We start from the raw sequence: 27,854 nt of genomic DNA, 5'->3' as shown, positions 1-27,854 counted from the left end.
TTAATATACTGCCATTGGTTTATTTTAATTTACATTTTTGAAAGAAACGGCCACGTTTGTCCTGCACGTTTTTGCTATAAGGTCTCGACCCATCAAGAAACTAACAAGTCTGAGATATCCAATTTTACAATGTCCCGGGGTTCATTCTTTAATGACAAATGTGTGATTGGCCCTGTGGTAAGCGTGCCTATCCAGTCACATGTGATACTGGTGTTTTTGGAAGGGCAAGTCATTGGCTCTGCTGTCTGTAAGTCATGCATGAACTTTATATCTAATGACCCATGATGTCCCTTTCAGGCTTTGTATGGACGATCTGGATCAAAACAAAGCGACTTCAAGATGTTTGGGTCTGAAAACGCAAAAGACCTTCTTTTCAAGGACTCCACACAATGTCTCGTGGAAGTGCCCAGTGGAACATCCGCAAAAGACTACTTGGGAAAGGAATACACTGATGCACTTATTGGACTAAATAAATGCTTCCCCACTTCCGGTAAGTACTTGGTGCTTGTATAACTTCAGAAACCCTTTTTGAGTGTCCCTATCTCTCTGGGAATTGCGATAATGCTTCTCTACTCAAGGTAAGCCCACTGGCAGATTCTTACTTATAGGGAAGATGTTTGGTATGATCTTACCTCGGGAAACCCTACATGTGCTTCTACACCCCAGTAACACCCTTGGATTGTGTCTGGCCTGCAGTAAATCGCCTGATGGAGTACTTCACCCTGGTGTTGCCAAACCCACGCCTCTTATCTTTTGCTCCCCTACAGATATTCAGCATTTTCTTATATGACATGGGTGCAATAACCATGCTTACTCCTCTTTACTCACAGCAATCCCTCTGCTAATACTCCACCCTCAAAAAAGGTTCTCCCTACAAAACCTTCTTTCGATTCATGCATTTAATCCATCCATAACAAAGTGTAATGATATATAGTAGGTGTACCCAGCGACCATAAGCCAATATCTCTCTCTCTCTCTTCTGGATCTCCCTTTGTGGGAGAAAGTCACTTTGCCAGGTGCACATTTGGAAGAGCCACCTCAGCCATTGCTATCAGCAGTGCAATTGGACAAATGAACACAGATGTGGGGATACCGTGCTTTTTATGGTTAAAAGTGGAATGGGAGTAGCAGTGACAGAGTCAACCCTCTAGGTGGGGATTGCCATGGTATTTGTCATTGCGTGTGTCCCAGAGGAATGTTGCCATCACATTGAGGGCTCATCGTCCATATGGGGGAGGAGAGAGGGAAGCAGACATGCCATGAGGGGGATGCTGGAGTTCTGACAGACCTGGTTGAATGCTCGACTTTCTGACTAGGCATGCCTGATTTCTCAGCACCTGGAGGTCGGAAGCACCTGTTTGGAACAGTCCATAGCCAAAAGCCTGCTTTGCTTTATATCTACACTGTAGGTTTGAGAATGTTCTTATGTCGGTGAGCCCACTTCAGTACTTTCTTTTAAAGGCGTTGTACAGAAATGGTCTAACTGAGCTGAGCTGCGGATTGCAAGTGTGGGTATTTACACCTTTGTTGCTTCTGAGAATGGACGGTTTTCAGGATTCAGCCTTCATTTGAATTCATGGAACCTGCATGAACCTATTTGATCTATTTATGTAGTTCATGGTCTGAAATTGATGGCAATTTACCTTCTAGCGTTATAGGTGGTCCTGCACATTCAACTCATCTATTGGCTGCTTAATTAAGCAAGCAGGAATCGTAATTCGTCTCAAACACTGGAATATCTGTTATTTGCTTTCATTGCTGTGATGAACAAGGTCGAAATAGGGAACATACTTAAATTTGTACTCCGCTCGTCTCAGTTTCTTTTAACACTTCTCTAATATTCGAAAAGTTGGCTATATTTCTTGTTCAGAGTCTATGTTTTCATAAATGCTGCATGCGCTGGGAAGATTGTGAAATGTGGATTTGTAAAAGGAGTAGTTGCAGGGAAAAGAAAGAACTTAGCTTGATGATATATTATAATAATGTAATAGAATTCGGTATGCTCCCATGCTGTGTTTGGATGGAAATACGAGCATAACTTAAAATCACCTCTGTACATATACTTTTGAGGCATAAGCATACCTTATTTGTTTGACCGCGGGATTCTTAGGGTCGGAGCCCAATAATTATTCAATTGTAGAGTTGGGATTAACAGAAGATACATACAAGTAAGAGGATTTGATGTTACATGTTGTCCCCTCCTCTCAATTAATCCCAAGGAATACCCTTGGTATACTATTCTCACCGGTGTTATTAGAACAGAATTCTAAGCATGGTTAACTGGAAATTCCCTCCAGGCAGACCTATTAAACCGAATTTCTGTGAATGTGAAATCCTGTTTCAGTGATTATTTTTTGGTTGATCTTTCCAACTGGCATCTGATAGAGTATATCTGTGTTACCTGTAGAGAGGAGTGTGGTCACAATCTCCTGAATCTGAATATTTTTAGAAATATACCTTGTGGGAAGGTTAGGAGAACCTACCAACACTGGGTGACATTTCCATGGGTCTTCGGTTGTCCAAGAACTGAAATCAAATTAAATCACAGCATCTTCACTGTTAACTATTGAGAACTGCTTCTTTGGTACTGCAGATGCATTGATAAACTCTGGGAAGATGGGTCTGTAATAAGGGCTGCCAGTTTAGCCCTTAAGATTGTGAGGAACCTTGACAGCAACCATGTTATGACTGGTTTGATGAAGCGTGTAGAAAGGTCAAAAAACAGTAGATTGGGATCCTGAGAGCTCCACCAAATAGCAAGCAGATATCTGACTGCAGACATCATCATGCTACTACATTGACAGCATGCAAGAATTCCTTGTGTAAAGAGCCTTTGGAAGAATTAGAGCAAGCCACTTTGGCCAAAGACCAGCGAGAATACTGAAAGGTCATCGTCAAAGGAGTCATTATTATCTACTTTGTCTAGTCTTGTTGCGACATTAGAGCTGAACAATTGGTCGATAATTTTTAGGTCTATACAATAAACTCCTTTCTCAAGTGTTGCATGTTTCATCTTCTCCTGTTCAATCTTGGTTTGCTTTTTTTAACTTTATTTAGTTAACAGGCAGACAGGTGACATGACGTTCAGCAATCTCCCATTTAATCCATTGGCAACATTCCCACAGACACGCAATACATTTGCTAATCTGATGATTGGGTCACATGTTTTAACATTATGTTACTGTTTGTCTCTTGCATATTCCCTAAATGGTCCCCAAATGTCTTTAGTCCTACTCCATTGCAGTTACTGTTTCAACACTTCCTTTTATTTGCGTAGGTCAATTCTCTGAGCCATTCCTGTATTGTTCGTGCTGATTTAGATTTCCACTTTAACAAAATGCATTTCTTTGCTATGATGCAGCCCATGTTAAACAATCTTCACATTTTAATAGCAACCTTTCCTTTGTCACCCAGCAAGTATTTAAAGGGGAGGCGGAACTTGGTCATGACATGGAGCACCTCAGCTACTTCCCGCCACAATGATGTCACCTTTGCACAACACCAAAACATAGGCATTGTGTTTGCTCCCTCTTCTTTACATTTCATACATGTATCAGATACATTACGGGAGAATCGTGCACCTTTCCTGGCATGTAGTGCAACCTATTCAGCACTTTTGAATTATATGAGCCAGAGCCGTGCATTGAGTGAGACTTCCTTTGTTAGTAGACAATACCTCTGCCACTTAGTCTCATCTTTGCTTGCTGCAATGTCCTCCTCTCACTTTCCCTTCACAGTGTGACGCTGTTACTGGCCTCTCTGCATGAACTACCACATATAGCCTTGAGATCAGTCCCCTTCGTTCATCACCCAGAACTATAACTTGTTTGGACCACAGGACGCCGGCTCCTTGGGAAATGATGGCCATCTCTTCCTCACCGCTGCTCGCATCTGGAAATATTGTAACATCCTAACAGGATTATTTCCCAATTTTATCCTAAAGACTTTCTTTGTTACAAATCTACCCTCTTGGTATAGATCTCCCAATTTCATTTCTTTGCCTTGGTTCCATGATACTTGAGCATAAAATTAAATTTTGGTTTAGCCCCGGACAGTTCCACAATGGGATTTTGCAGCAATATGGGTCAGTTTCAACCAGATGTTTAAATATTCAGTTCCATGCGTTCACAGGTGTGCGTACTGGATCGAATTTGCTTTAGTCTATGTACCGGTCATCTAGAATGACCGATTTAAGTTCTGTCGGGGTTGCTCTGTAGCGATCCAGTGTCCGGTGTAGTGGGCTGAGGTCTGGTCTGTACCAACATCCTGCATAGCGTGCCTGTGCCACCAGGTAGTATAACTCGAAATCTGGGGCTCAGCTCATACAGGGCACACTGCCCTCCCACACGGATGTACTGCTAATGACCGAAGCTTAACAACAAAATGTATCCCTGGCCATATTTCGATGGTATTGAAATAGTATAATAGTTTGGGAACTACTACCATCTTCAACACATATATCCTGCCATATTACATTGGAAACTTAGACCATATATTCAATTTTGCTACCAGTGTATTAAGATGCATTACCTGATTTCCTTCATATAAGAGTTTCTGTGCAGATACTTCCACCTCTAAATATTTAAAACTGGACTGAGCCCATCGGAATCCATAAAGATCCTCTGGTTCGACTGTGTTCTCTGTGAGTGGGATTAACTCAGATTTTGCACTGTTAATCTTGTACCCAGAATGATTTGTGAATCTGGCTACCTCCTCCATAACCGGTTTAATATTTAACCCTGGGTTACGCAAATATAGTAAAGTCTCATCAGCGTATAAGGAAATGATCTGTGGGGGTCCCGCTATATGCATCCCTCTATGTCCATGGTGGTCTCTCATCCGCCACGCAAGTGGTTCTATTGTGAGTTCAAACAAGAGACGGGAGAAGGGGTAACCCTATCGTGTATCCCTTGATAATGCGAACGGCTGTGATATAGTTCTGTTAGTGCCAACTCTAGCTGTCGGGTCAGTATATAGTAGTTTCAGATAACCAATAAATCGATTCCCCGTCCCAAAGCGTTTAAGCACACCAAACAGAAAGTTCCAAGAAACAGAATCAAAAGCTTTTTCAGCATCCAATGATGCTGCGACTGCGGCTGCATGAGGGTCTATCTGGTAAATAATCCCAAAGAGGTGTCGTAAAATTAGGGCCGTGGATCTACCAGGTATGAAGCCCAATTGGTCAGGATGAACAAGATGGGGCATTTGTGGAATGAGCTTATTTGCCAATACTTTAGCAATACCTTTGCATCTGAATTAATCTAAGACAATGGGTGATAGGAGGCTACATCCCTGGGGGACCTTCCGGTTTCAATAATACAGTTATAACTGCCTCAGACAATGATGTTGGAAGACATTGGTCATTGCAAGCCTCTCCCCATAACATGAGCAACCGCGGTGTCTGGATATCCTTGTAAATCTTATAAAGTTCTACTCCCAGTCAGTCTGGGCCCAGTGCTTTGACCGAGGCCAGCGAGGAAATAACGCCCCTAGTTCCTCCAACGTTACTGGTCCATCGAGCGCCTCACAGGCCTCTTTGCCAAGGTTGAGGAGCACAATCCCTTCTAAGTACCGGTCCACTTCCTCTTTAGTACAATTGTCTGTATTTGCATATAGCTCCTTGTAATACTTCATAAACTCAGCGTTAATCACTTCTGTCTCTGTTACAAAAACGTCCCTCTGTCCCCTCTATCCCTGTGATTAATCGTGCCCCTCTCTCGTCTCGCACCACTCCCACCAGAACCGGATGATCCTCTTCCTGCGGGCCTGAACCAGTTTTGCCATAAATCACACATCTTGGTCTGCTAATTCACGAAACCTCAGCAAGTTTCCTTTAATAACCCCAGGAGAGTTGTGTCGCCGGACGTTCGGTATTCATCTTCGAGTCTACGCAGGTCCCATTGCAGCTCTCCCAGTTCCCGCCTGATATTTTTCAGTGTTCCAGAAGTGACCAAGATCACTGTTCCTAGAAGCCATATTTTAAACGTTTCCCATAATGTTGCATAGCACAGGACTGACCCCTCATTTATTTAAAAAAAAAACATTTATTTCTTCATGTAGGGTTGACACCAGTGTATCATCCAATAGTGCCGTCAGTGACATCCTCCACATCGGCTGGGGTCTTGGTACATTATTCAGTGATAGGGATTTCTCCACCGGGGAATGGTGCGACAGGGTACGCCGCAAAATCTTACTGCTGTGCAAACCAATTCAACCAGGTCATCGACACCAACCAGAAGTCAATTCGGTACAGTGGCTCAGGAACAGTCGAGTAGTATGTATACTCGATAGTTCTCGGATGTTCCTCCCTCCATACGTCCACCAACCCATGTTGAATCATTATCTGCACAATCGTCCATCCTGTTGAGGTGAACTCTCGCTGTCTGGTGCTAGATCTATCCCTAGCTACATCTAAGATTGTATTAAAATCTCCACCCCACACCACGGGGATGTCAGCCACCTTCCCCAATAGCTTAGATAGATGAGTATAAATACTGGGGTTATCAATATTTGGATCGTATGTATTCACCAACACAATTTTTCCCCCTGCTATTTCCCCGGTAACTGTAACATAACTCCCTTCAGGGTCCACTTGAATGTCCTCTGCTTCAAAAAGTAATGATTTATGTACCAAGATAAGTACTCCCCTTAACTGTGACGAATAGGAGGTATAATATCTCTGTCACCCCCATTTAGGTGCAAACCCATTGTGTATGGGTCCCAGAGTGTGTGTTTCCTGTAACATCACTATTTTGGGGGAGTGTCTCTTAAGATAGGATATAAACTTTCTAGCTTTTACGGGGTTGTTAATGCCTCGTAATTTCCATGATATTAGTCCTATTGGTTCACCCATTTGTCCCATATTGTTGAGCTTATTGTCTATGCATGCGTGTCCGTGCCCCGATGATCGCCTCCTGATACCAATTTTATATAACACCCCTTCCTTCCATTCCCCCAACTGACCCATCCTATTCGTTCATCCAGGTTCCCCTCTACCCCCTCTTCCCTGCATCATGAACTCCCCACAAATTCCCCCCTCCCACACCATCTACCCCAACTTGATGATGTACCCCTTTTGTAACCATGTAAAACTCCCCTCCCTCCCCCACCTGCCCATCCTGGGTCCCCATGCTAACACTCCGACATTCTCCACACTACTCTCCCCACACCCCTCCCTCACCATCCTCCCCAACTTGATGATGCAATCCCCATATAACCATGGAAGTATACTGGGGTGAGCTGCGAGCAGTCGCAGCCTGTGTAGGCCAGCCAGGTGGTCCTGCACCCCGACTTATTAAACAATATCTTGTGCCTGCATAGTTAACAATGACTGGTCAAAGCAAATCCGAGTTTCCAAAGGATCCCTCCACGTCATTCCATCTGGCGTCATCTCTTGGGGCTTGATTTGGATCCCTCCCGTGCTCCGGCATCAGGAGCGGGATCAAGGCTTCCACATAAGCAAGAGCATCCGCAGGATTTTCAAAAAAATGTGCCCATCCACCATGCTGGACACGCAATTTTGTGGGAAACCTGAGGGCATACTGAACATGTCTAGCCCTCAGTAACCTCTTAACAAGATCGTAAGATCTTCTCAAGACCTGGATCCCCGCCGTGAAATCAGGATAAATGTGAATATTATTAGCTTCAAAGCGAAGCATGCCTCGCTCTCTCGACAGCTTCAGGACACAATCCCTGCCCTATAACTAAGCATTTTTGCTATGATAGGATGCGGAGGGGCGCTTGGTCTGGGAATCAGAGCTAAAGTGCGGTGAGCACACACAACTAGCAAATGTGCAGAGAATTGTTCTGCGCCAAATAAAGCTTTTAGGAGATCCTCAAGTAATGGTTCCTTTGGCCCCTTGCATGCCACTTCGGGCACTCCAACTATGCACAAGTTATTTCACCTTGATCGTGATTCGGGGTCATCACATTTCCAGTGGGTCTTGGCGAGCTCCACCTTCAATGTCGCAATGTCACGATCGTGTCGGCCTACACTGTCTTCTACTTAGCTGATCCTGGTCTCGGCCATCTTGATCCGGCCACTCTCCTTCTCAAGTTTGGATTTTAGAGACACGATGGTTGTGACAATGTGATCCAGCTTTACATTGACGGCCATGAAGCCACTCTGCATTGCCACCAGTAGTTGGTCCTCTTGGGCCGCACTAGTCGTGGCATTCAGGGTTCCCCCCTGCTCGGGTTTGCCGGCCTGCAGTCGGGGCCTGATTGCTGGTGAATGAATCCATGAGGCCTTGTTTTATTCTGGCTCCTTTAGTCATGTTGCTCCCCTGACCACCACCTTTCAATAACCAGTGGGGCTGTGGGATGTTGTTTTGCTTTCCAACTGCAGTCTTTACACTATGTCCGCCCACACCAATCCAGTTATAATATATCGCAGGGCTCAGGCACTGCATTGATATGCCCTGAAATAAATAGCTATTTCCAAGAGGTGCTGTGTGATTGGCCTCCGCTTCACCCACCAGATATCAGTCTTCTATATCCAGCCACTGAGCCACTGCCCCATTCAGATGGTGCTGCTTATTCCGCCTCCCAGCTGCTCCACACTTAGGACCTTCCAGTCCCTTTTAAACCACTAATGGCCACCAATGCCAGACACTGCCATAGAGAGGGGAGAGGGACGCATCAGCCTCGCGCCAGTCACCCAACCCGCAAGAAGGCTGGCCAGTACAAGTGGGCACAGCGCGGTGTCACTCTCTGAGGCTACTCTCCACTCGGGACAATTCGTCCAAGTGCAGTCCTCTCCCCTCCAAATCCTACCTAAGGGCAGTTGCCCAGCTGAGTCAGGCCAGTGAGCAGGCCCCCAGCTCACACCTGCCTGGCGACACGTATTCAACCAACGTGGAGAGCCAGGGAATTTAGGAGCTGCCAGTGAAGCCCAGCTCCAAGTGGGGGCCTCCGACATCGGGTCTCCAGCCACAGTAAAGGGAGCCAGTTTACCAATAGAACATCAAACTCTTCCAGCAACCCCTTCGGCCCGTTCCTGGCGCCACCAGCCCTCGGGATATAGTATTTCAGATCCGGTCGGCACACCAAGCGGGCCCCTCACCCTGTGGGTCGCCAGATCACCGGGGCACAGTAGATGGTGCCCTGTGCTTCGCTGGAGCTGGCAGCCGGCGCCCTCTCCTGCTTCGCTCCTTCCTTAGCGTGTCAGATCTTGCAGCTCCAGCTGCAGGGAGCCACTATCTCTGGGCTGCCAGTGCCACAGATCATCCGCCACCACTGTGCATAGTAATATTCCAAAACACAGGCACGAAACAGGATTCATAAGTAAAAAGGATTATGTTGGAGCCCGGAGCTCATGCTAATGCAGTCATTCTTCTTCGCTGCTCGACAGAGCCCCCCGTCCCCAACCTTGCTTTTTTGTTTCCTGTACTAAAGACCTGAATGTGTTGCACTCTATGAACAATAAGGCCCCTAGTCCTGATGTGGCTCCTTCTTTTTAAATGTGAACCATTGGTATGAACTTCTTTTTTGCTCACGCTATGGATGCTGTTATTTTAAGTGGTTTTCAGTCTTCATCAAAGAAAGAAGCAATCATTGTTCCCCTTTACAAAAAAGCTCCAATGCAGAGGCAGCCTGCTGTCACCCCATTTTGCTGAGTGTTTCCAAGGCAAAACATTTTGGTAGAATATATGTAACATTAGCGCAATAGGTCGGGCAGCAGAATGTCTTGGATGATCCTCATTATGGACAGAGAAAGGGCATGAATGCAGCAGAACAAATGTTAACTTCAAACCTGATATTGTAAAAATATGTTTATGGCCTGAAGTCAGAGGTTTTTTGGGGTTAATGGGTGTTGCTTTTGATATAGTCAACCATGGTAATCTGTGGCAAATGCTGAGTAAACTGAGTACGATCTAGTCGCTCTAATTGAGGAGATGCACATAGACCATAAAGCTAAAGCGAGGTGCAGCAAATTAAGCGAGCTTATTGATACCTTCCCTGTTTCATTGGTCATTCTGGCCCAGCTTCCTTTTATTTCTATGTGAACTACTGAAAGTTACTCCTGACACATTGAGGCTTGGGTTAAGGAATATTTACATGTTGGTTTATACTGATGACCACAAATTATTGGCATGTACTCCGGATACATTACACGCATCTGTTTCATGTTAATAAAAATGTATGGCCAATATTGATTTGACAGTGAATGTGTCAAAGTCCAAGTGATGTTTGTGGGTAAGCCTTTGCATTCCACTAAATCAATAACAGAAATATATTAACCTGGATAACTAGTTTTTCCTATTTAGGTGTGAGTTTGCGAGCAGCTGGAGTGGCAGTCTCATTTTGTTGTTCAAGCCACAAAACGCTTTCGGCTCAATGGTGCAATACTGCAGGGTAGCAGGAGGGTGTGTGTTTACCAATTATCTCTGCTTTATTTTCTTTTATGGGTGAATCTACCCCGGTTGCAGTCCATAGCTGTCACGTTGATGTTTCTGTAGTTACGGGGGCGGGCACACAGGATGAGGGAAGTGACACACAGGAGATAGGGAAGTGACTCGCAGGGTAGGCAGGGAAAAAGGGTGTTGTAATTTGGAAGTTGAATAAAGAAGACATGCTGTGACGAGCTCCGTCTCTGTGCATTATTTGCTGCGCCACGCGAGGGCCTGTAGGTCCAGCCCACGCCCCGACAATAGTTTGGGCACAACTGGTGTTACTTTCTCAAGTCTCTTGCTAAAATCACAAAAAAAGTTTCTGTAATCTGTTCTGGCGCTACACAAGTGTTCCTTAATGTCTTAGCCTATTTGTATCCTATATTATTATGGTTAAGGATATGGAAAAAACTCATAACATAACCTCAGACTTGTCTCGATTAGTGAACTGATAAAGTTGGGGCTAGCACTTAAAATGTTATGGTTGGGTAAAGCGAAATCTATATCTGCTCGTTTGGATTGTTTGCACTTGAATGAGGCTTCAACACTCCGGTATCCTGCTGTTTGTATCGTTTGCAGGGCATTTCTAGAGTGGAAAAAGAATTGAAATAATCTACATGTGGAATTCTATTTTCCTCTAAAATTGAATGTTAAACACGAGTCTTACTTAGCATGGTCAAGTAATCAGAGAAAAGGGTCTATATTGTTCAAAATGAGGACATATTCTTTACATTTGCCTGCAAATATAAATAAGTGTTGTAAAGCTGATGTTTTGAATGATTATGGTTTCTATGACAATGTATCCAGGGAACATCATTTTCCTGTTCTATACTTTTTTGTAAAAGTTGTCGAGGAACGTTTCTGAATCCCATTTTTGGGCTTGGGGGTATATAATAATGTAAAGATCACCCTCCACCATATTTTATCACTAAAGAAAAGTGCATTGCTTTTTCAGTATATGTGTATGTAGAAAAGGCTTTGATTTTTAAAGAGTACATGTTATTAATTAACGAGTGAGCAATTGGCCACATCACTTTTGAGATGTTTGCATTTGTGTTATGTATGGTATTCAATGTTTGAGAGCTGACTGCATTCTGTATTTTGCGTACTTTGTGTAGTTCTTCAAAATTAAGATTTAACTGATTAATTCGTTCCTGTTCTGCTAAAGTACCCTTAGGGTGCCTCTAATGTCTGTGCCCGCACTTCGGTGCCCCATGTCACACATGCGTCAGAGTAATCTCCTTGATATCACCCATTGTCTCATGATGTTCCTGTGCCAGGAAGAACTCAGCTGATACCGATGGGTCAGACTTTGAATGCTGTAACACACCTTATAACTGAAAGCAATCCTCATAATTCATATCCGTAGAGTTCTTCTGTCTGAGCTTTGTGTGGTATTCTATGTAATGTTATTGTTGGAAGTTGCCGCGGCACCCGCCTGCGCGTGAGAGAGATTGTTGGGTGAGAGCATGATGGGATTCGATGTGGGACGGTTGAGAAGGATGTCGAGTGATTGAGCCGGCTTGCAGTGCGGGGCGCCGGCTTGTAGTGTATATACAATAAAAGAAAGTCTTCCCACTCATCTTGTCGAGCATACTTCATTTGGGGACGAGGATGCCGGCGTCCTGAGGACCCACAGGGCAAAGAGGAGTTGAGAGCGGCCGCTCCGAGCCAAAGCGCTACGTTGCGCAGGCTTGTGCTGGTGTTTGGCCTCAGCAAAGGAAGGGAGACATGGAGAGCAGACGCTCCGAGCTAACGCACACCTCGCGTTGGCTTGTGCTGGTTTTTCTTGTTCACAGCTGGACTGGAAGGAAGAGAGTGTGCTACGAACCGGCGCGTAATACCGCGTTAGTTTGTGCTGAGTTTATGTTCTGCTCTCTGCCGGTCCAGGAACTCAGATTTGGGCTGCAAGTAAACGCTGTATTACTGGCGGATGAAGGAAAGGACCCGCCATAAGCTGTAGGTCACATGATCTGCCTGATCTAGAGCCAGGCGAAATGAAGAGTAAACAGTGATCCCGTCATCTTCGTCACAGTACTTGTACTTTTAGTCAAAGACTCTACACCCTGCACGTAGCAAAATCCAACTAGAGGATTATGAACTGGTGTAACAGGAAGTGGTGTGCACTAGGAGACACCTCACAATTTAAGAAAATAAAAGAATAATAACCTCACAAGAACATGCAAGGTATTAGCATCCAACCACCAGCAAGTTTCCTTCCAACTCCAGACCAACCTGTGGTTTTGTGGTCAGAATGGAAAGAATTCTGGCTGAGTTATATCCAAGCTGTAGAAAAAGAAGAACTCGCATCCCGCAAAAAGAAATTACTATTGCTACATGCACTGGGGTTGGAAGGGCAAAGGAAGTTCAGAGAATTACCATAATTGACTGAAGATGAAGCTGGTGATGTTGATGAGCATGATAGGGCTATAAGACAATTGGATAAGTATTATGCTCCAGAAACAAACATAGCCATAAACAGATACAAGTTCTACACACGAGTACAGAAGGAACACAAAAGCATTGAGGAATATGTTTCTGCTTTAAGAGTGTTATCACGAACTTGCCAATTTGGTCACGGCATCACCCTTGATGAGTTGATCAGAGATCAGATCATTATTCACTCGAAAGATAATTTGGTACAAGACAGATTATGGATGGTTGGAAATCCATCCTTACCGGAAACTATAGCGATTACTAAATGTGTAGAGCACAGTCAGTTGTGCTCAAAGGAAATGAAGAGCAAGAAAGAAGAGGCTGTACAAAGTATGCAGAAACAAAATATCAAAGTAATACAGGAAAAAGAAACAGAAGAACAGGATCAGGTTAACGCACTGTAACCTAAAGACAGAGCTGAAACCAATGGTAGGAGCAAGGATGAAGTCAATGCAGGAAGAAGTAACAGGGCAAAAACTTTTGAGCAAAAAGGAAGCTCATATAGAGGAAATAATTGGGTGAAAAATGAACCCAGAATTCAAAATGATCAGAGATTTCAGAAGGCTCAACCAAGAGAGGGAGACAGATGTTACAATTGTGGCAGAATTGGTCATTATGCATATTCAAAACAGTGCCCCGCTTTGGGGCAGAAATGTGGAAATTGGGGCCTAAAAGGTCATTTTTCAGTCGCATGTAGAAGGAGGAAGAAAATATCTTCCATTCTAGAAGAAGAGGAGGAATCAGAAGAAGAAAGGGTGTTCCTGATACATGAGCCACCTGATGGAGAATTTAAATGCCCGAGCTGTGAAGTGATAGTTGATAATTGGAAACTTAAAGTGAAGGTGGACAGCTGTTCACCATGGACAATTATCACTAAAAGAGCATGGCAAAATTTAGTTGCACGTGGCCTCAAAAGTAAGATGAATGCATCAGACATACGAAATCCTGGTGGGTTTGAAGGATCCAAGATCAAGATGATTGGATGGTTTTCTTGTTTTATTCAATTTAAAGATAGACGTCTCAAGTGAAGGCTTACTTTGCAGAGAAGGGCGTCAATGTAATAGGTTGGAGAGATCAGGCTGGATTGAGGATCAGATTGGATCCATGTGATGAAGAGTAAATTCTGGTTGTTAACAGTAGTCAAGTGCACGAATATAAAACTACCAAGAAGAAAAGCAATCAACTAAAACTGGGTTTGTTAAAAAAATGTGCACACAGAATTCGTCTTAAAGATGGAGCAATGCCTGTTAAACACACGAAGTCCAGACCAGTTCCATTTGCCTTAGCTGACAAGGTTGAGCAACAATTAACAGTATTGGAATCTGAAGGAGTTATAGAAAAAATGGAATCGTCTGAGTGGGTGAGCCCCATTGTCGTTGCATTGAAGAAAAACGGCAAAATTCGAATTTGTGTAGATTTGAGAGATGTAAATAAGAACATTATAACTGATACGTTTCCTCTTCCCATTATATCTGAAATGTTAAATCGAATTGGTAATGCTGACTTGTTTTCCACTTTGGACCTATCAAGCGCCTATCATCAGATTTTGCTGACAGAAGATTGTAGAGACATTACGGCATTTATTAGGCCACATGGTCTTTACAGATACAAACCCATGCCGTTTGGTTTAGCGTCTTCTGCAGCAGTATTTCAAAGAGTAATGATGCATGTTCTTAAGGGAATAAGTGGTACGCTTGTCTATCAGGATGATATAATTGTGTTTGGCAAGGGGTCTGAAGAACATGACAGGAGATTGAAGGAAGTGTTGGAGAGATTAGAAGAAGTTGGGTTCGAAATTGAGAAAAGCAAGTGTAAGTTCGGAGTAGAAGAGGTGGAATATCTCAGACATACTGTGAATGGCAAGGGGTACAAAAGAGATGCAATGAAAGCGATTAAGGAGTCGCTTAATCCCAATAACAAAGATGAGTTAAGATCATTTCTGGGGTTATGGAATATTACAATAGATTTGTTAAAAATTTTGCGAGTGTAACAGAACCTTTGAGAAAGTTATTAAAAAAGGAAGCAAAGTTGATATGGACTGAGGAATGTAATGAAGCGGTTGAATGCATAAAAAGAGAAATTTGCAACTCTTTGGAGTTAGAAGGATTTGAGTTTGGGAGAGTGACTAAGATCACGGTGGTTGCCAGTGGGAATGGTTTGGGGGCGGTCTTATCGCAAGTAGACGAAGATGCAAATGAAGGATAATCAGTCATGCTTCAAGAGCTATTTCAGAAACAGAGAGCAGATATTCTGTCATTGAAAAAGAGTTGTTGGCTTGTTCATGGGCGGTGAATTACTTTAGAAAATATCTGTGGGGAAGCAAATTTGTAATTCAGACAGACCATAAACCTTTGATTGAGGGTCTCACGGTGAAAGGAATGTGCAAAGCTTCGCCGAGATTAGCTAGACTTAGTCTCAAATTGCAAGATTATAATTTCTCAGTGAAATATGTGCCGGGATGAAGGAATGTTGTTGCTGATTTTTTATCTAGATTACCATTGAAAAGTAGAGAAACAGTTGTTGATGCAGATGAAAAAATGGTGGCTGTTGTTTTTGAAGTTACGTGTAAGGATACTTCGATTGAGGAGTTGGGAAAGGATGATGAGATACAAGAAATAAGGAGATATACCGAATCAGGGTGGCCTGAGAAGAAAGCAATCAGCGAAGGTTGTATGAGATTTTGGGAAGTGAAAGATGAATTGTCTATGAAGGATGGATTTTTAGTGAGGGGAGATAAATTGATTCCTCCTCGGAGTTTATGTAAGGAGCTCATTGAAAAAGCACACCAAGGTCATCCTGGCATCACTGGCACAATGAACAATGTGCGGTTGAAATACTGGTGGCCAGGTATGGATTTGATGATTGAGAGATTCATTAGGAATTGCTGGCCATGTCAGAACAGTGACAAGAGCTGTAAGGTTTTTAAGTCAGAGCCAATTAACATTTGTAAAGGTGAAACACCATGGGAGATGGTAGGGATTGATATTATTGGGCCATACATGCGGTTAGTTGGGGAGAAGAAATTTCTGATAGTTTTGGTTGATTACTACTCAGGGTGGTTGGAAGTCAAAGCGGTGAACAAAACTGATGCTGAGGAGGTAATAAAATTCATTATGCAGATTTGCAGAAGGGAAGGATTTCCCAAAATAATAATGAGTGATAATGGAGTTCAATTCAGAAGAAGAGAAATGGAAGAATTTGCCAAGAGATCGGGAATTGAATGGAGGTTTTTTTCATCATTGTATCACCCACAAACAAATGGGTTAGTGGAGAGGTATAACCGAGTTATTATAGAGGCAGTGGAGTTGGCTTTCAGTAACAATATGCCGGTAGACGAAGTTCTTAAGGAAAGGGTATGGAGCACTAAGATGTCTGTTAAAAGAGGAATGGAGGTCTCTCCTTTTGAATTAATGAGGGGAAGAGCTCCCATTACTTTACTTAATCCAGCATGGGTTAATCGTAGGAGAGGTTTAACTACAGGATTACAGGTTTCTGACAAACATCTAGAAAGGTGTTGTATGTCTCCAGAAAAGTCTAAGCTAAGATTATTACCAGGAGATTTTGTGCGAATCAAGTTGGGACGAAATGTCAAGAAGGGTGACTCTAAGTACAGCAGTCCAGTCAAGGTGATACAAGTGTTCAGGAGAGCGGTTAGAGTTACTGGAGGATCAGTGTGGAACTTGGATAGAGTTAGTAAATGGATGTGGAAAGGTAAGAATGAAAGAGATAAGCAGGTCTAATTGGAGAGAAGAGTGAGTGATTTATTTGGTGATGACCATATTCAAAATAGAATTGAGAATGTACATGGTGACGTTGTGAGACGAGTTGGTGAAGCAAGCATGCATCAACAACAAGGTGATGAGGTGTTTGAAAGGAGGATGGTACGTAGTTCAAGAGAAAAAAAGGTACCATTCGGGTCCAGAGATTATGTCATGTAGAGTTGAGTAATAACCTGATGTAAAGGTAATTTTATTCAATGATTGTACTTAGTTCAAGAAAAAAAAAAAGGTTACCGTCCTAGTCCAGAGACTATGTCATGTAGAGTTAAGTAATAACCTTATGTAAGGGTAATTTTATTCAATGTGTTTTCAATATTGTTTTTAACTTTATGTGATTTTGTACAAATGTGGTTTTGTGTTAAAAATGTATTTCTTCTTCTCCTATTCAATATTGTGTGGGGGGGATGATGTGGTATTCTATGTAATGTTATTGTTGGAGGTTGCCGCGGCACCCGTCTGCGCGTGAGAGAGATTGTTGGGTGAGAGCGTGATGGGATTCGATGTGGGACGGTTGAGAAGGATGTCGAGTGATTGAGGAGGCTTGCAGTGCGGGGCGCCGGCTTGTAGTGTATATCCAATAAAAGAAAGTCTTCCCACTCATCTTGTCAAGCATACTTCACTTTGCTAATGTTGGATTGCAATTTTGGGGGACCGGTAAATTACACATCTGTGCTTCACCTGCATACATTCTGTGTGCGTCTACTGTGCTCCTCAAAATGGCTGTCATTTCAGATATGTCTTCCTCTCTGTGTTCAGCACAAATTGTGCCAAATATCTACCGTTGTGGTCTCAGAGCACCTGGCTTGTCTTGAAATGGGTGCATTGTGCCCACGCCGGGGGTCCAGACGTCAGTCTCTGGAGGAAAATGAGATCGGAGGTGGATGACAAGAGAATGGGAAAGAGGGTGCAAATGCCACAGACACAGGGGTAGATGAGGCAGAAGGGAAAGGTATGTTTTGTGTTAGTTTGGGTGTTTGTGGAACCATAAACGTTGATTAGAGATCAGCTTAAATAGATAAAGGTATACTCTAATATGTTCAGAATCAAAGAAACAGTCTTTGTGAGACAGTTTCAAAGAGCAGTAGGTAGCAAATAACATGTACAATATGGCGGTGTGATGCACTTGTGGTATGCTACAACTGCCCAGTTAAATCATGGTAGCCTTTTTCCCTGGGAGTATAACTATATATTTCCCTTGGCACAAATTCTGCAATAGTATTTCAGGAACTGCCAAGCCAGGAGGTCAGGTATGGCCCGCTCTGCAGTACACTGTGTGAAAGGTGACTGTTGCTGGAGAACAAAGGGGTAGGAAGGACCGCTATGATCTGTTGACATGTTCCTGGACGTGTTGCAAGCCTTGCACTCCTAAGTGTGAGAAGCTCTTGTGAGGGCTAACCACCAAATACCAGGAATCATCTGCACTTAATTTGATAGCAACCCCTGTTTAACTGGAACCAAATGAATGGTTTTAAAGGGAAACAGCAATGCAGTGTAGCCCAAAATTAGCACGTAGTCTGCAATTACAATGCATAGACTGGGAATGTGACTGTGTTCTGTCTTCAGTTGCCTAAATCGGAGAAAAAAAACAGACTCTGACCTTCCATGGCATCGGTTCGAGTCACCCCGTGAAAGAACCCACTGGCCAGTCCCAAGCAGTTCAACCGATCAACACCAAGAGTGTCTGAGAATCCAGATAAAAAGTCTGAGGTCCTAGTGTGTGCAGTCAGCGGACAGTGATAGATCTTACAAACAAAACATAAATCAATTCACAGAGCGCAATTCCACTGCCCACATCTCCCACCAGTCAATCACAGAGAGCCCACACAACACCAAACCAAACATCAAGGAAGCAAAGACTGAAGACAAAAGGCCTCATTACGCATTTGGTGGTAAATACCAAAGGATTACGATTGGTGGTAGGACAGTGTATTTTCCTATTTCTGGAGTGCATAGGACTCATGGGGATCTTTGTGGATTTAACACAAGTGGTAATTCTGCCGTGGTAAATTTGCCAATTATTAAAGGGAAAAGTGGAAGATTTACCTCCAGCTTTTTGTTGGAGGTGAATCTACCTGTTTTCCTCCATACTTGGAATTCGACAGTGGTGTAAAAATAGAGGTAATTCTGTTAATGCCAAAGAAAGTGGCGGTAACAGAATTATCACCACTTTTCTACTTCAACGTTGAACTCATAATGCTCTCAGCAGTCCATTTTCCACACTTGTACCCACCTCTTAAAACCAGGCCAGGCAGGCCCTCCACCAATAAATCACAGCACCAAACCAAGAACCTTTTAATAAAGGGCGCAAGACTGGAAGGAGAGAGTTAGCCTGCCTGCCCCAGTATCATTTTCCGTAAGAGGCTTAAAAATGTCCACCCTATAATTGCAGATAATGAAAGAAGACCCAATTCATTATGAAAATCTGAATAGGCATTCCCTTTTATACCCCTAAGACCTTTTCTAAAATAAGCCTTCCCATTTGGTCTAGTCTATTGTATCCAAACACATAATGACTTCCACTCCATTTCATATAGTAGGGAACAACTTCCGTTTATAGAAGATCACCAATGATTCTTAAGAAAACCTCACATACTTTTTTTGTAAGATAAGCCCCTGAGAGGCTGCAGTTATTACCTTGATTTTCAAATCATTATAATATTGGGTTTCTGCTCGAGTCTCGTAGGCTATGAGCCCCAAATATCTATATTCTGAGACCCGTTGTATGGGAAGGTTATATATTCTCATCAAGGGGAACACCAACTTCTTCTCTTGAGCTGGCCTAAGCATAAGCACATTCTATTTTTTTGTGTTTATCCTAAAACCATTGTCAAGGAAAAACTCCCCTAACTTGGCCAATTGCCTTTGTAGGCCCACCAGAGTTTGATCCAAAAGGAGAAAATCATCCTCATATAAAATCCATTGACTCGGCACCAACCCAAGTCTAGGAGGGAATGCATGTGCTTTTAACAGGTATGACCCAATATCAGCCATGTAAAGGTTAAACAGAGCTGGTGCCAAGATACAACCCTGTGTTGAACCCTTAGATGTTGTAATGGGTCTTGAAAGTAGGCCCCGATAATTTAATGTAACCTGAGTAGAGGTTCCTGTATGTAGATCTTTTATGATCAGCAGCAAATATAGTGGACATCCCCAAGTCTCCAGTTTGGCCCAGAGTCTATTTCTGTCAACTGAGTCAAAGGCATGCTTAAATTCTATGAAAGCCAAAAAGACTGGTTGACACGAGCTGTAGACTTTTTCTTTGATTATAGCAAAAGTAGCCAAGTTTGCTGAAGTACCCAGACCCGCAATAAATCCCGATTGCAAATGATCCAACACTTTTGCCTCGTGTGCCCAGTGTAATAATTGTCTTAGCACCAGCTTTTCAAGCATATTCCCTGATACATCGAGCAAAGCAATGGACTGGTAATTTTCTGTGTCGGTCCAAATTCTCTTTTTAAAAATAGGTACAGTAATAGATTTTTTCCATGTGTTTGGGACTATGTGGATAGTAAAGAGTACATTTGCCCATTCCTCGGGGAGGGCTTTCAAGATGATATTAGAGAGCCCACTTGGGCCCGTGCTCTCAATTTACTTGACTTAAATATGATCAATATGATATCCTTGTGATCAAAAGTCAAGTCCCATGGGTCATTCCCCGGCACTGCCCCAGGCTACAGGCTGCCTAACCCAGATGAGAACAACGTCTCAATGTGCGTTGCCCATGCATCTTCTGATATTACATTGGCCTGTAGGGCCAGCTGATGAGACGTTGTGTTGTTCTTTAACAGGGCCCATATACCTGTACTGTTTTTTTGTTACAAGTACTCTCAACATTGCTTCTGCATCTCTTTACATCATAGTAGATTCATGGCTTTTCATCCAATGTTTTAGTTCCTGCTTTAGCTGCTTCACTTCAATATAAAAAGCACTAGTTGCAAAGGAGATCGTTGTTCTTCAGTCATAATCAAAGAATGCTAGCCAACTCTTATCCCGGCCTTGACGAATTTGTTAACTCTTCCTTTGCCATGAAAAACATGCCAGATAACATTAAGAATGCCTGGATCACCCCCTTACTGAAGAAACCTGATCTATGCCCTCGAATTATCGTCCTATTACTAATACTATCTTCTTACTTAAGATTCTGGACAGAGTGGCTTATAACCAGATCTCCTCCTTCGTGGAGCAATATCAAATCTACCATGACTTTCAGTCTCTTCACCACTCTGCGCTGCTCCACGGCTCAGCAACATTTTTGATGGTGCAGCTCCTCCTCCACAGGCAACAGAGAGCAACAACAGACTTTCCCAACATAGTGTCTGTCCAGATTGCCACTCTTTGACACTCTTCTCTGCGGCTCAGCAACGGTTTTGATGGTGCAGCCCCTCCTCCACAGGCAACAGAGAGCAACAACAGACTTTCCCAACAGAGTGTCTGCCCAGACTTCCAGTCTTCACCACTCCGCTCCGTGGCTCAACAGAGTTTTTGATGGTGCAGTTGCTTCTCCACAGGCAACAGAGAGCGACAATAGACTTTCCCAACACAGCGTCTGCCCAGACTGCCACTCTTCTACATTCAGTTGAGATTATTTGATTAGCTTTTACAGTAGAGAGGACAAAGAAATAACCAACTTTTATCCTACTTCTGCCATGGCGCATATGAGACCAGCCCAAGTCATATCAATACAGCTGACCAAGGAAAATCTCGAGTGAAGTCAAGCAGAGTATGCAGGAACCACTGAGCAACCCTCCTCCCCCACAGCCAGACAAAATGTTGAACCCCTCCCCTCCACAAAATATTTAGATTGTATTCCGACCTCCAATGGAAACACAATGGATGCACACCCCACAAAAATATCATCCCCCAAGGCCTCCTTCCCTGGACATCCAAAAATGTATTGACAACCATAATATTGCAGAATCCCTCCAACAAGTGTATAACCTAACAAAAGCTAGTGTCCAACCCCTTAACACTGCCCATGATCAATTGCTACCACCCCAAACCCAAGCCAGGACCCGTAGTCTGCTCCTCTGCCCACCAATGAAGTGTTGATGTGAATAAAATCCTGCTCTCAAAACATCATTGAATGTTATAAAGGGTTTTATACAAATTATACAGGGTCTAATAAACCAGGTCACTGCTTAGGTCTTCAGAGCAGTCAAAGGCATAAGAAATAAACAGTCCACAGTTTTGCACTGATCAGAAAACTGTCAATTTGCTTTCAACAGAAAATATGTTGACAGCACTGTACATTGTCATGGGGTCAACTCTTAACCCTCACACAGAATAGGTTGCTATGCTCTCTATTGGTCTCATATCTGAAGTATCTAGGAAGCATAAGCCAAAAGGTCACTGCAATGAGGGGGGGTGAATGATGAGAGGAGGGCAAGTGAAAGACAATGTGTAGAGACCTTGCAGATCTTGGGATGCAAGCGAGAGCCGCAATAAAATAATGAATGACACTAAATGCAGGGGCCACCTGGAAAATACATGGACAAATAATACCAGTGTAAGCATGAGAAAGATAGCAACATTCTCTTTCCTATACATGAGACAAAACTATGTCAGTGGGCCTCATTACGACCCAGGCGGTAAGTTACCGCCTGGGCCGTGACTTTACCACCATGGCGTAAACTACGTTTATGCCATGGTGGTTGGCGGACTTACCGCCCCATTCCGACCTTGGCGGGGCGGTAAGTCCCCAATCCCCATTTACCCTTCCCCATTCCCATTTTTGCCCCATAGGGCATAATGGGAGTGGGGAAGGCGTTAATTACGCCACTGTAAATTACGGTGGCGTAATTAACTCCATGGTCCCTTAGCGCCATGGATTTTAACGCCTGCTAAAAGCAGGTGTTAAGTCCGCCATGGCGCTAAGGGACCTCGTACTCAGGCAGTAAGGGTCGGCGCTGTTAACGCCGCCGTAAAACCCTTACCGCCTGGGTCGTAATGAGGCCCAGTGTGGTAATAGAAATGCGAATAAGAAAGTGAATAGGGATGACATGGCAGAAGAAGAGTGCAGTGGGAGAAGGAGGATTAGGTGTAGGTAGATGGGACAGGTGAAGGCTCAGAAAAGAAGGAGTAAGAAGACGAATGGGCATTGCTTGCAAAAGGAGGAGTCGGGCAACAAAAGTGAAAAGGGAGAGGTGGATATCCCAGCATAACTGTGCGCCACATTCAGCCAATAATGTTAAGGCTTGTCTGGTGTAGAGATCAAAGAAACAAATGTTCCCCACTGCTCTACTTCCGAAAGCAGTGCAAGTCAAACTGAGGGTACAAATATCTAACCAATGCGCAGTTCCCATTCCCGCCGACCCTAGACAAACAGAGAAGAACGTCTTCCAAAAGGTGGCACAACGCCCAATTCCAAATCCCAATCCCATTCCCAAACTAAAGGGCACTTGAAGTCGCCACTGTGGCACAATCACGTTTTCATCCTGTCATGTTCATGTCTCTGCTGGGTAAATGGATCTATGTTGAAAGCCTGCAAACAAAATTGAATTCACTTTTGTAGTGAAAATGAAATGAACTAAGAAAATTCATCTGCACATGTTTCCTGGAATACAAGGTTAAATTTGGAATGGCATTTGGAAATAGCTCTATGTGAAAATGTCTCGAGGAAAACATTGGGCCTCAATAGAAGTGTGGCGGTATCCCGGCGGTAAATCCGCCAGGATACGGTCAACGCAAATAGCATTACTGCAACTCGGTCTGGCGCTATTAGCACCAGATCCTGAGTTGCGGTAAGGCTGTAAGTCCCCATTTCTTTAGAGTCCATAGGACACTATGGGGCATGCTGCGCACTATTACAGCGGCGCAATTTTCGCCACGGTAATAACACAGCAAATGGGTGGAAACTTGCCAGATTTACCTCCAGCTCGAAGCTGGGTGACTTTACGCCCAACTTATAGTTGGGCCGAGCGGTAATGCAATGGTAATGGCATTACCGCTGCATTTCTACCGCTCCATCCACCTTATGATGAGGCCCATGGTCAGCAATTAGTCGTTTTCAAAATGTAGTCACTCCATTCAAGAAATGTAAAGTGTAAACATTTTACCAGTGATAAGGTTGAGGAAAAGAGCTGTTTTAAAACACATAAAAGTTCAAGGCTTTACCCTAATGTTGACACAAAATCCTACTAAAATCAGACTATCACTGGCCCTCCACAATCACCCTACCACAACCCATAATCCTTACCCTAACTCTAACCTCTACCCTTATTCTAACCCTAACCATTCAGCACTCCATAGCATCGTGTCTACATGTGTGTTGTGATGTATTATTCTAGTCTTGTCCTGTCCTGCTGGCCATCTATGTATGCTGTGTAGAATGTTGGTGACTGAAATGATTGGCAGTTCAGGAGAATATTTGTGAGTGTTCCAAGAGTGTGAGTTGGGCTTGAGCTGTGGGTGTGTGAGTATGGCCGGTGGGTGTGCTGCGTGCTTCCTGTCCTGTAATATATACCAAGAGTAGCTGGAACCGTAACATGTAAATATGTATGATAAAGACTACCTGGTTCGATACTAAGTGACTCCACAGCTGGTCTGTCTGGACATCAAAGCATCATCATATTACAACAATGTTGCAGGGTACAAAACTCCAAATAAATAGAAAATGAACAGTGAACCTAACCCCAACCTCATTCCTCCACAGCCTCCATAGTGCTTACTCTAACTGAAACCAATGCACTAATGGTAACTCTAGCCTTACCCTAACAGTAACTCCAATGCTTACACTTATCATAACCCTTACTCTACACTAACAACTAGGTTTATTCTGACCTCTATGCTCTTCCACCCCAACATCACCAACTCTCCCCAACCTCCTTAACTCTATCTCTTTCCCTAACTGTAATGCAAACTCTTACTCTAATATTAAACCTAACCCTACTCAAACCCAACCTCCAACATCACCAGCCCTCCACAAACTCCCAGACACTAACAGCAACCCCAATTCTAACTAAACTCCTTACTGTAGTCTTACCCTAGCCCTAGGCACCATCTTAACTTTGGCCATTTGGAAAACAGGAGCACAAAAAAATTGCAACTGAATCGGTGTGAAGATAGAAGTAGTAAAACCTTTGTCAATGAACAGCAGAAAAGAAGACAGGGGCTGTGCAGCTAAGGGAGCTCCTGGAAGCAAATAAGAGCACAGCTGGTGGCAGGGAAAGGGCCGCTAATATCCTGCAGGAAACCTGTGGAAAACAAAACTTAACCTAAGGAGATAAGCCCGGGGGCAGGTATTGAAGAAAATACAATTATTAGACAGCTTTCCCACTACACCATCAATGCCAAAGCCCATAGCTCCATGACGGTCTTCCTTGTCCCTACATATAAGCACATTGGCTGGGGTTCTGGTCATAAATCAGTGGTTGAGTTCTCTCTTCGCAGGTTACAATTGACTTTTCCTGCAGATCTAAAAATGGTTTGGTCAAATGCAAGATGAAGTTTCACATTTGCAAGAACTTAAGCGAGCAATACATGTTTTAATGACAACTCGCGAGCAATATAAGTTTTAATGACAACTCCAGACTTTGACATGTCCACTTTCCACGTTTTATTCTATAAATAAGCCGTTCATTGCTACAGCAAAAGCTGCTTGCACCACATTCACCAAAAGGCAAAAATTAAAAATGCATAACATGACTAAAATACAGCACTAATGCTCGTACAAAAGTACAACATTTCACACAAAACAGGCGCACTCTGCGAACAGAAAAACAAGATCAAACAAGCAGGTTTCTCTAAAACCTGAACACCCGAACTCTTTTCATTGCATTGCCAGCAGATTCAAGCTATCACAAATGGATCGGTGTAAAACCTGGAACAGGTCGGAACCGGCCAGAACGCTACCTAATATATGAAATGGCAGCAAAACTCACTTAAAAATGATGAAAACTCACATGAAGAACATTTTGGAAATGAGGAAGGTTGAAGAATGTGCTGTCATTAACCCATTACTGCCCAAAATCTAACATTTTGACACAAAAAAGTACCCAGACCAGAGCAGGTCCCCGCTGTGTGTTTAACATAGGGATGAAAATGACTGACAATAACTTTATCAAAAAGAGGGTCAATTTTGTGTAGAAGAGATACCAGAGGACTAAGTGGGGGATAGAAGGGGATTGCGACCTCAGGGTGGGTGTTTGCCCTTCCCCGCAAGAAAATGGTTTACTCGCCTGACTGAGAACAAAAGAAAATGTATATGCTTCAGTTTGGGATTTCCGGCATACCATTCTTTGTGATGGTTTTGGGACTCTGTGGTTATCAGTCAATTTTTGGAACAGTGTATCTTCACTTCGCACGATCAAATCTTGTTTTGATTTTATGCAGGAATCTTGAAGTCATTAAACTATTTTGATGATTTCTGATTTAGGAAAGTAGCCATTTGCTTATAAGAATTGGGTGAATAAACATTAGGTAAAGTATCTGGGCCCATGGCACTGAATGTTTTTTTAAAGGAAAATTGCCTACTGCATCCAATCCTCGCATTCCAGAATCCTAAAGTGCCTCAGCATTCCCATTGTTTCCTCAGGGAGACTTCATGCTGGAATTTGCCAAATTAGCCATATCAATTATCAAAATGACTTAGCTCGAGAGCAGCAGAGCACTGTACATGGTGTGGTTAGCCAGAGGTTGGGCTGGCATCTTTAAACAGTAGTTCAGTACTCTGAGTGTTGGTTTGTGTGTCCATGTTGTTTTCCTCTCCGATTGCCTGATACATCTGCTTCCATCGAGCTTGATCGTTCTTTTTTTTATGTGTCAAGACGTTTTTATAATGTTATCTAAATGTCTTGTCTATGTTCAATTTGCTGCCCTTGCATATATCCTGGATTTGCTGTATATTGTTAATACTACGACACATAATAGGTTTGAACAAAATTATCGATAGAGTGTTCTTTTATCAAGTCTCCCATGATGCACTCTTGTACTCACACTTTATTTATAATTGCAAAACAACAGTTGCAGATGGACAAAGCTTAAGAGTAATAGAGGGCGCTAGAGCGCAACCAAGACGGCGGCTCTTGTGTGAGCTCGGACGGCGCACCCATATCAATCCTGGAAAAAAGAACCCAATCTGGGGCCATCCATCTCCCTAGCGGCAGGACAGACACCCCGAGATCAGGCACAACAAACCGCTGTACCGGCTGACTAGCCCGGCACCTGGAAGGAGCGAGGCCTGTGGTGGTTGCGTCTTGCTGCAGCACCCGAGGCATGGCAGCGCCGGGGGAGGAGGACGCTGGTGCCGTTCATTCCACCAGCAGCGGTGCCGGACACAGAGTCTGTGGGCCCCTGCGGCACCCCTGGGGCCCCCTGCGAGTGGCCCCAGAGGCCGTGTGAGACCACACGGGGAGCACGTCCCCAGAAACAGATCCGGCTATCAGCGGCCTTACATCAGCTCGTGGAGAAGAGAAGCCGCGGCAGTCCCACCGGCGGGATCGGAGGGCGCACGGACTGCAGGCCCACCTGACGACCGCCCGGAGGCCCAAACAGCAACACGGAGAAATGCCAGAGGCAGTCGCTGACCAGGTGAGCCATCCTCCACCCGGTGCACATTGAGACGGAGCGCCCCGGGTCGAGGCGGGACACACAGCAACGAGGCCGTAGTGCACCCCCGCCATCCCCGGCCACGCACCCCCCGCGGCAGAGGGTCAGACATTAGCGGCATCACGAGGTCTGCTCGATCTGGCCAGTGGCCCCAATTACAGAAGGGAGGCATAAGGTGGCTGACAGCAGAAACCTCCCAACCGCGTAACAATATAACCCACTGTTCAACAAGAGGCACCACAACATAGCCGCCCTGACCGGGGACACCCCACATGGAATAGGAATCCCTGGCTTAACCCACAAACTGCAAACACCGCCAGCCATCCCTCGAGAAGAAGTCCTATACCCGGGCCCAAAAGGTAACTATATCGCCAAGATGGGGAAATCCGACAAATCCCAGCGGAAGCTAACATTTGAGGCAGGAGCCATAGTCAAAACCCCAAAAGCAAACGAACGACCTGAGAGCCCAGGGGGGTCCATACCCCAGGACAATGATCCCGCTCAAACCACTGACATCAGGGAAATCCTCCTCGATCTAAAAGCTGGCATTGGCAATATAGAGAGTAAGCTTGATTCCCTGACCACAAAGGTCGACCAGCTACATCATCGCTTAGACAAACTTGACACTGCGGAACAACGAATTTCCGACATTGAGGACAATGTGTCCTCCATGTCCACCAAGGTCTCCACACTGGAAACCCAA

The 27,854-nt window shown here is 44.0% G+C and overlaps 1 protein-coding gene across 1 annotated transcript in view; it reads left to right on the top strand.

Moving 5' to 3' along the window:
* LOC138491524 (serotransferrin-A-like) overlaps positions 1-27,854 on the top strand; it is a 658,259-nt gene that overhangs the window by 622,468 nt on the left and 7,937 nt on the right. The window contains exon 16 of the mRNA XM_069618062.1: positions 298-490. Within this exon, the coding sequence (XP_069474163.1) occupies positions 298-490 (193 nt within the window). The remainder of the gene's footprint in view (positions 1-297; positions 491-27,854) is intronic.

Source organism: Ambystoma mexicanum, chromosome 10, assembly GCF_040938575.1.
Source record: "Ambystoma mexicanum isolate Mex_15411 chromosome 10, UKY_AmexF1_1, whole genome shotgun sequence".
Taxonomy (NCBI): domain Eukaryota; kingdom Metazoa; phylum Chordata; class Amphibia; order Caudata; family Ambystomatidae; genus Ambystoma; species Ambystoma mexicanum.
This window is presented reverse-complemented; position numbering and strand designations above follow the sequence as displayed.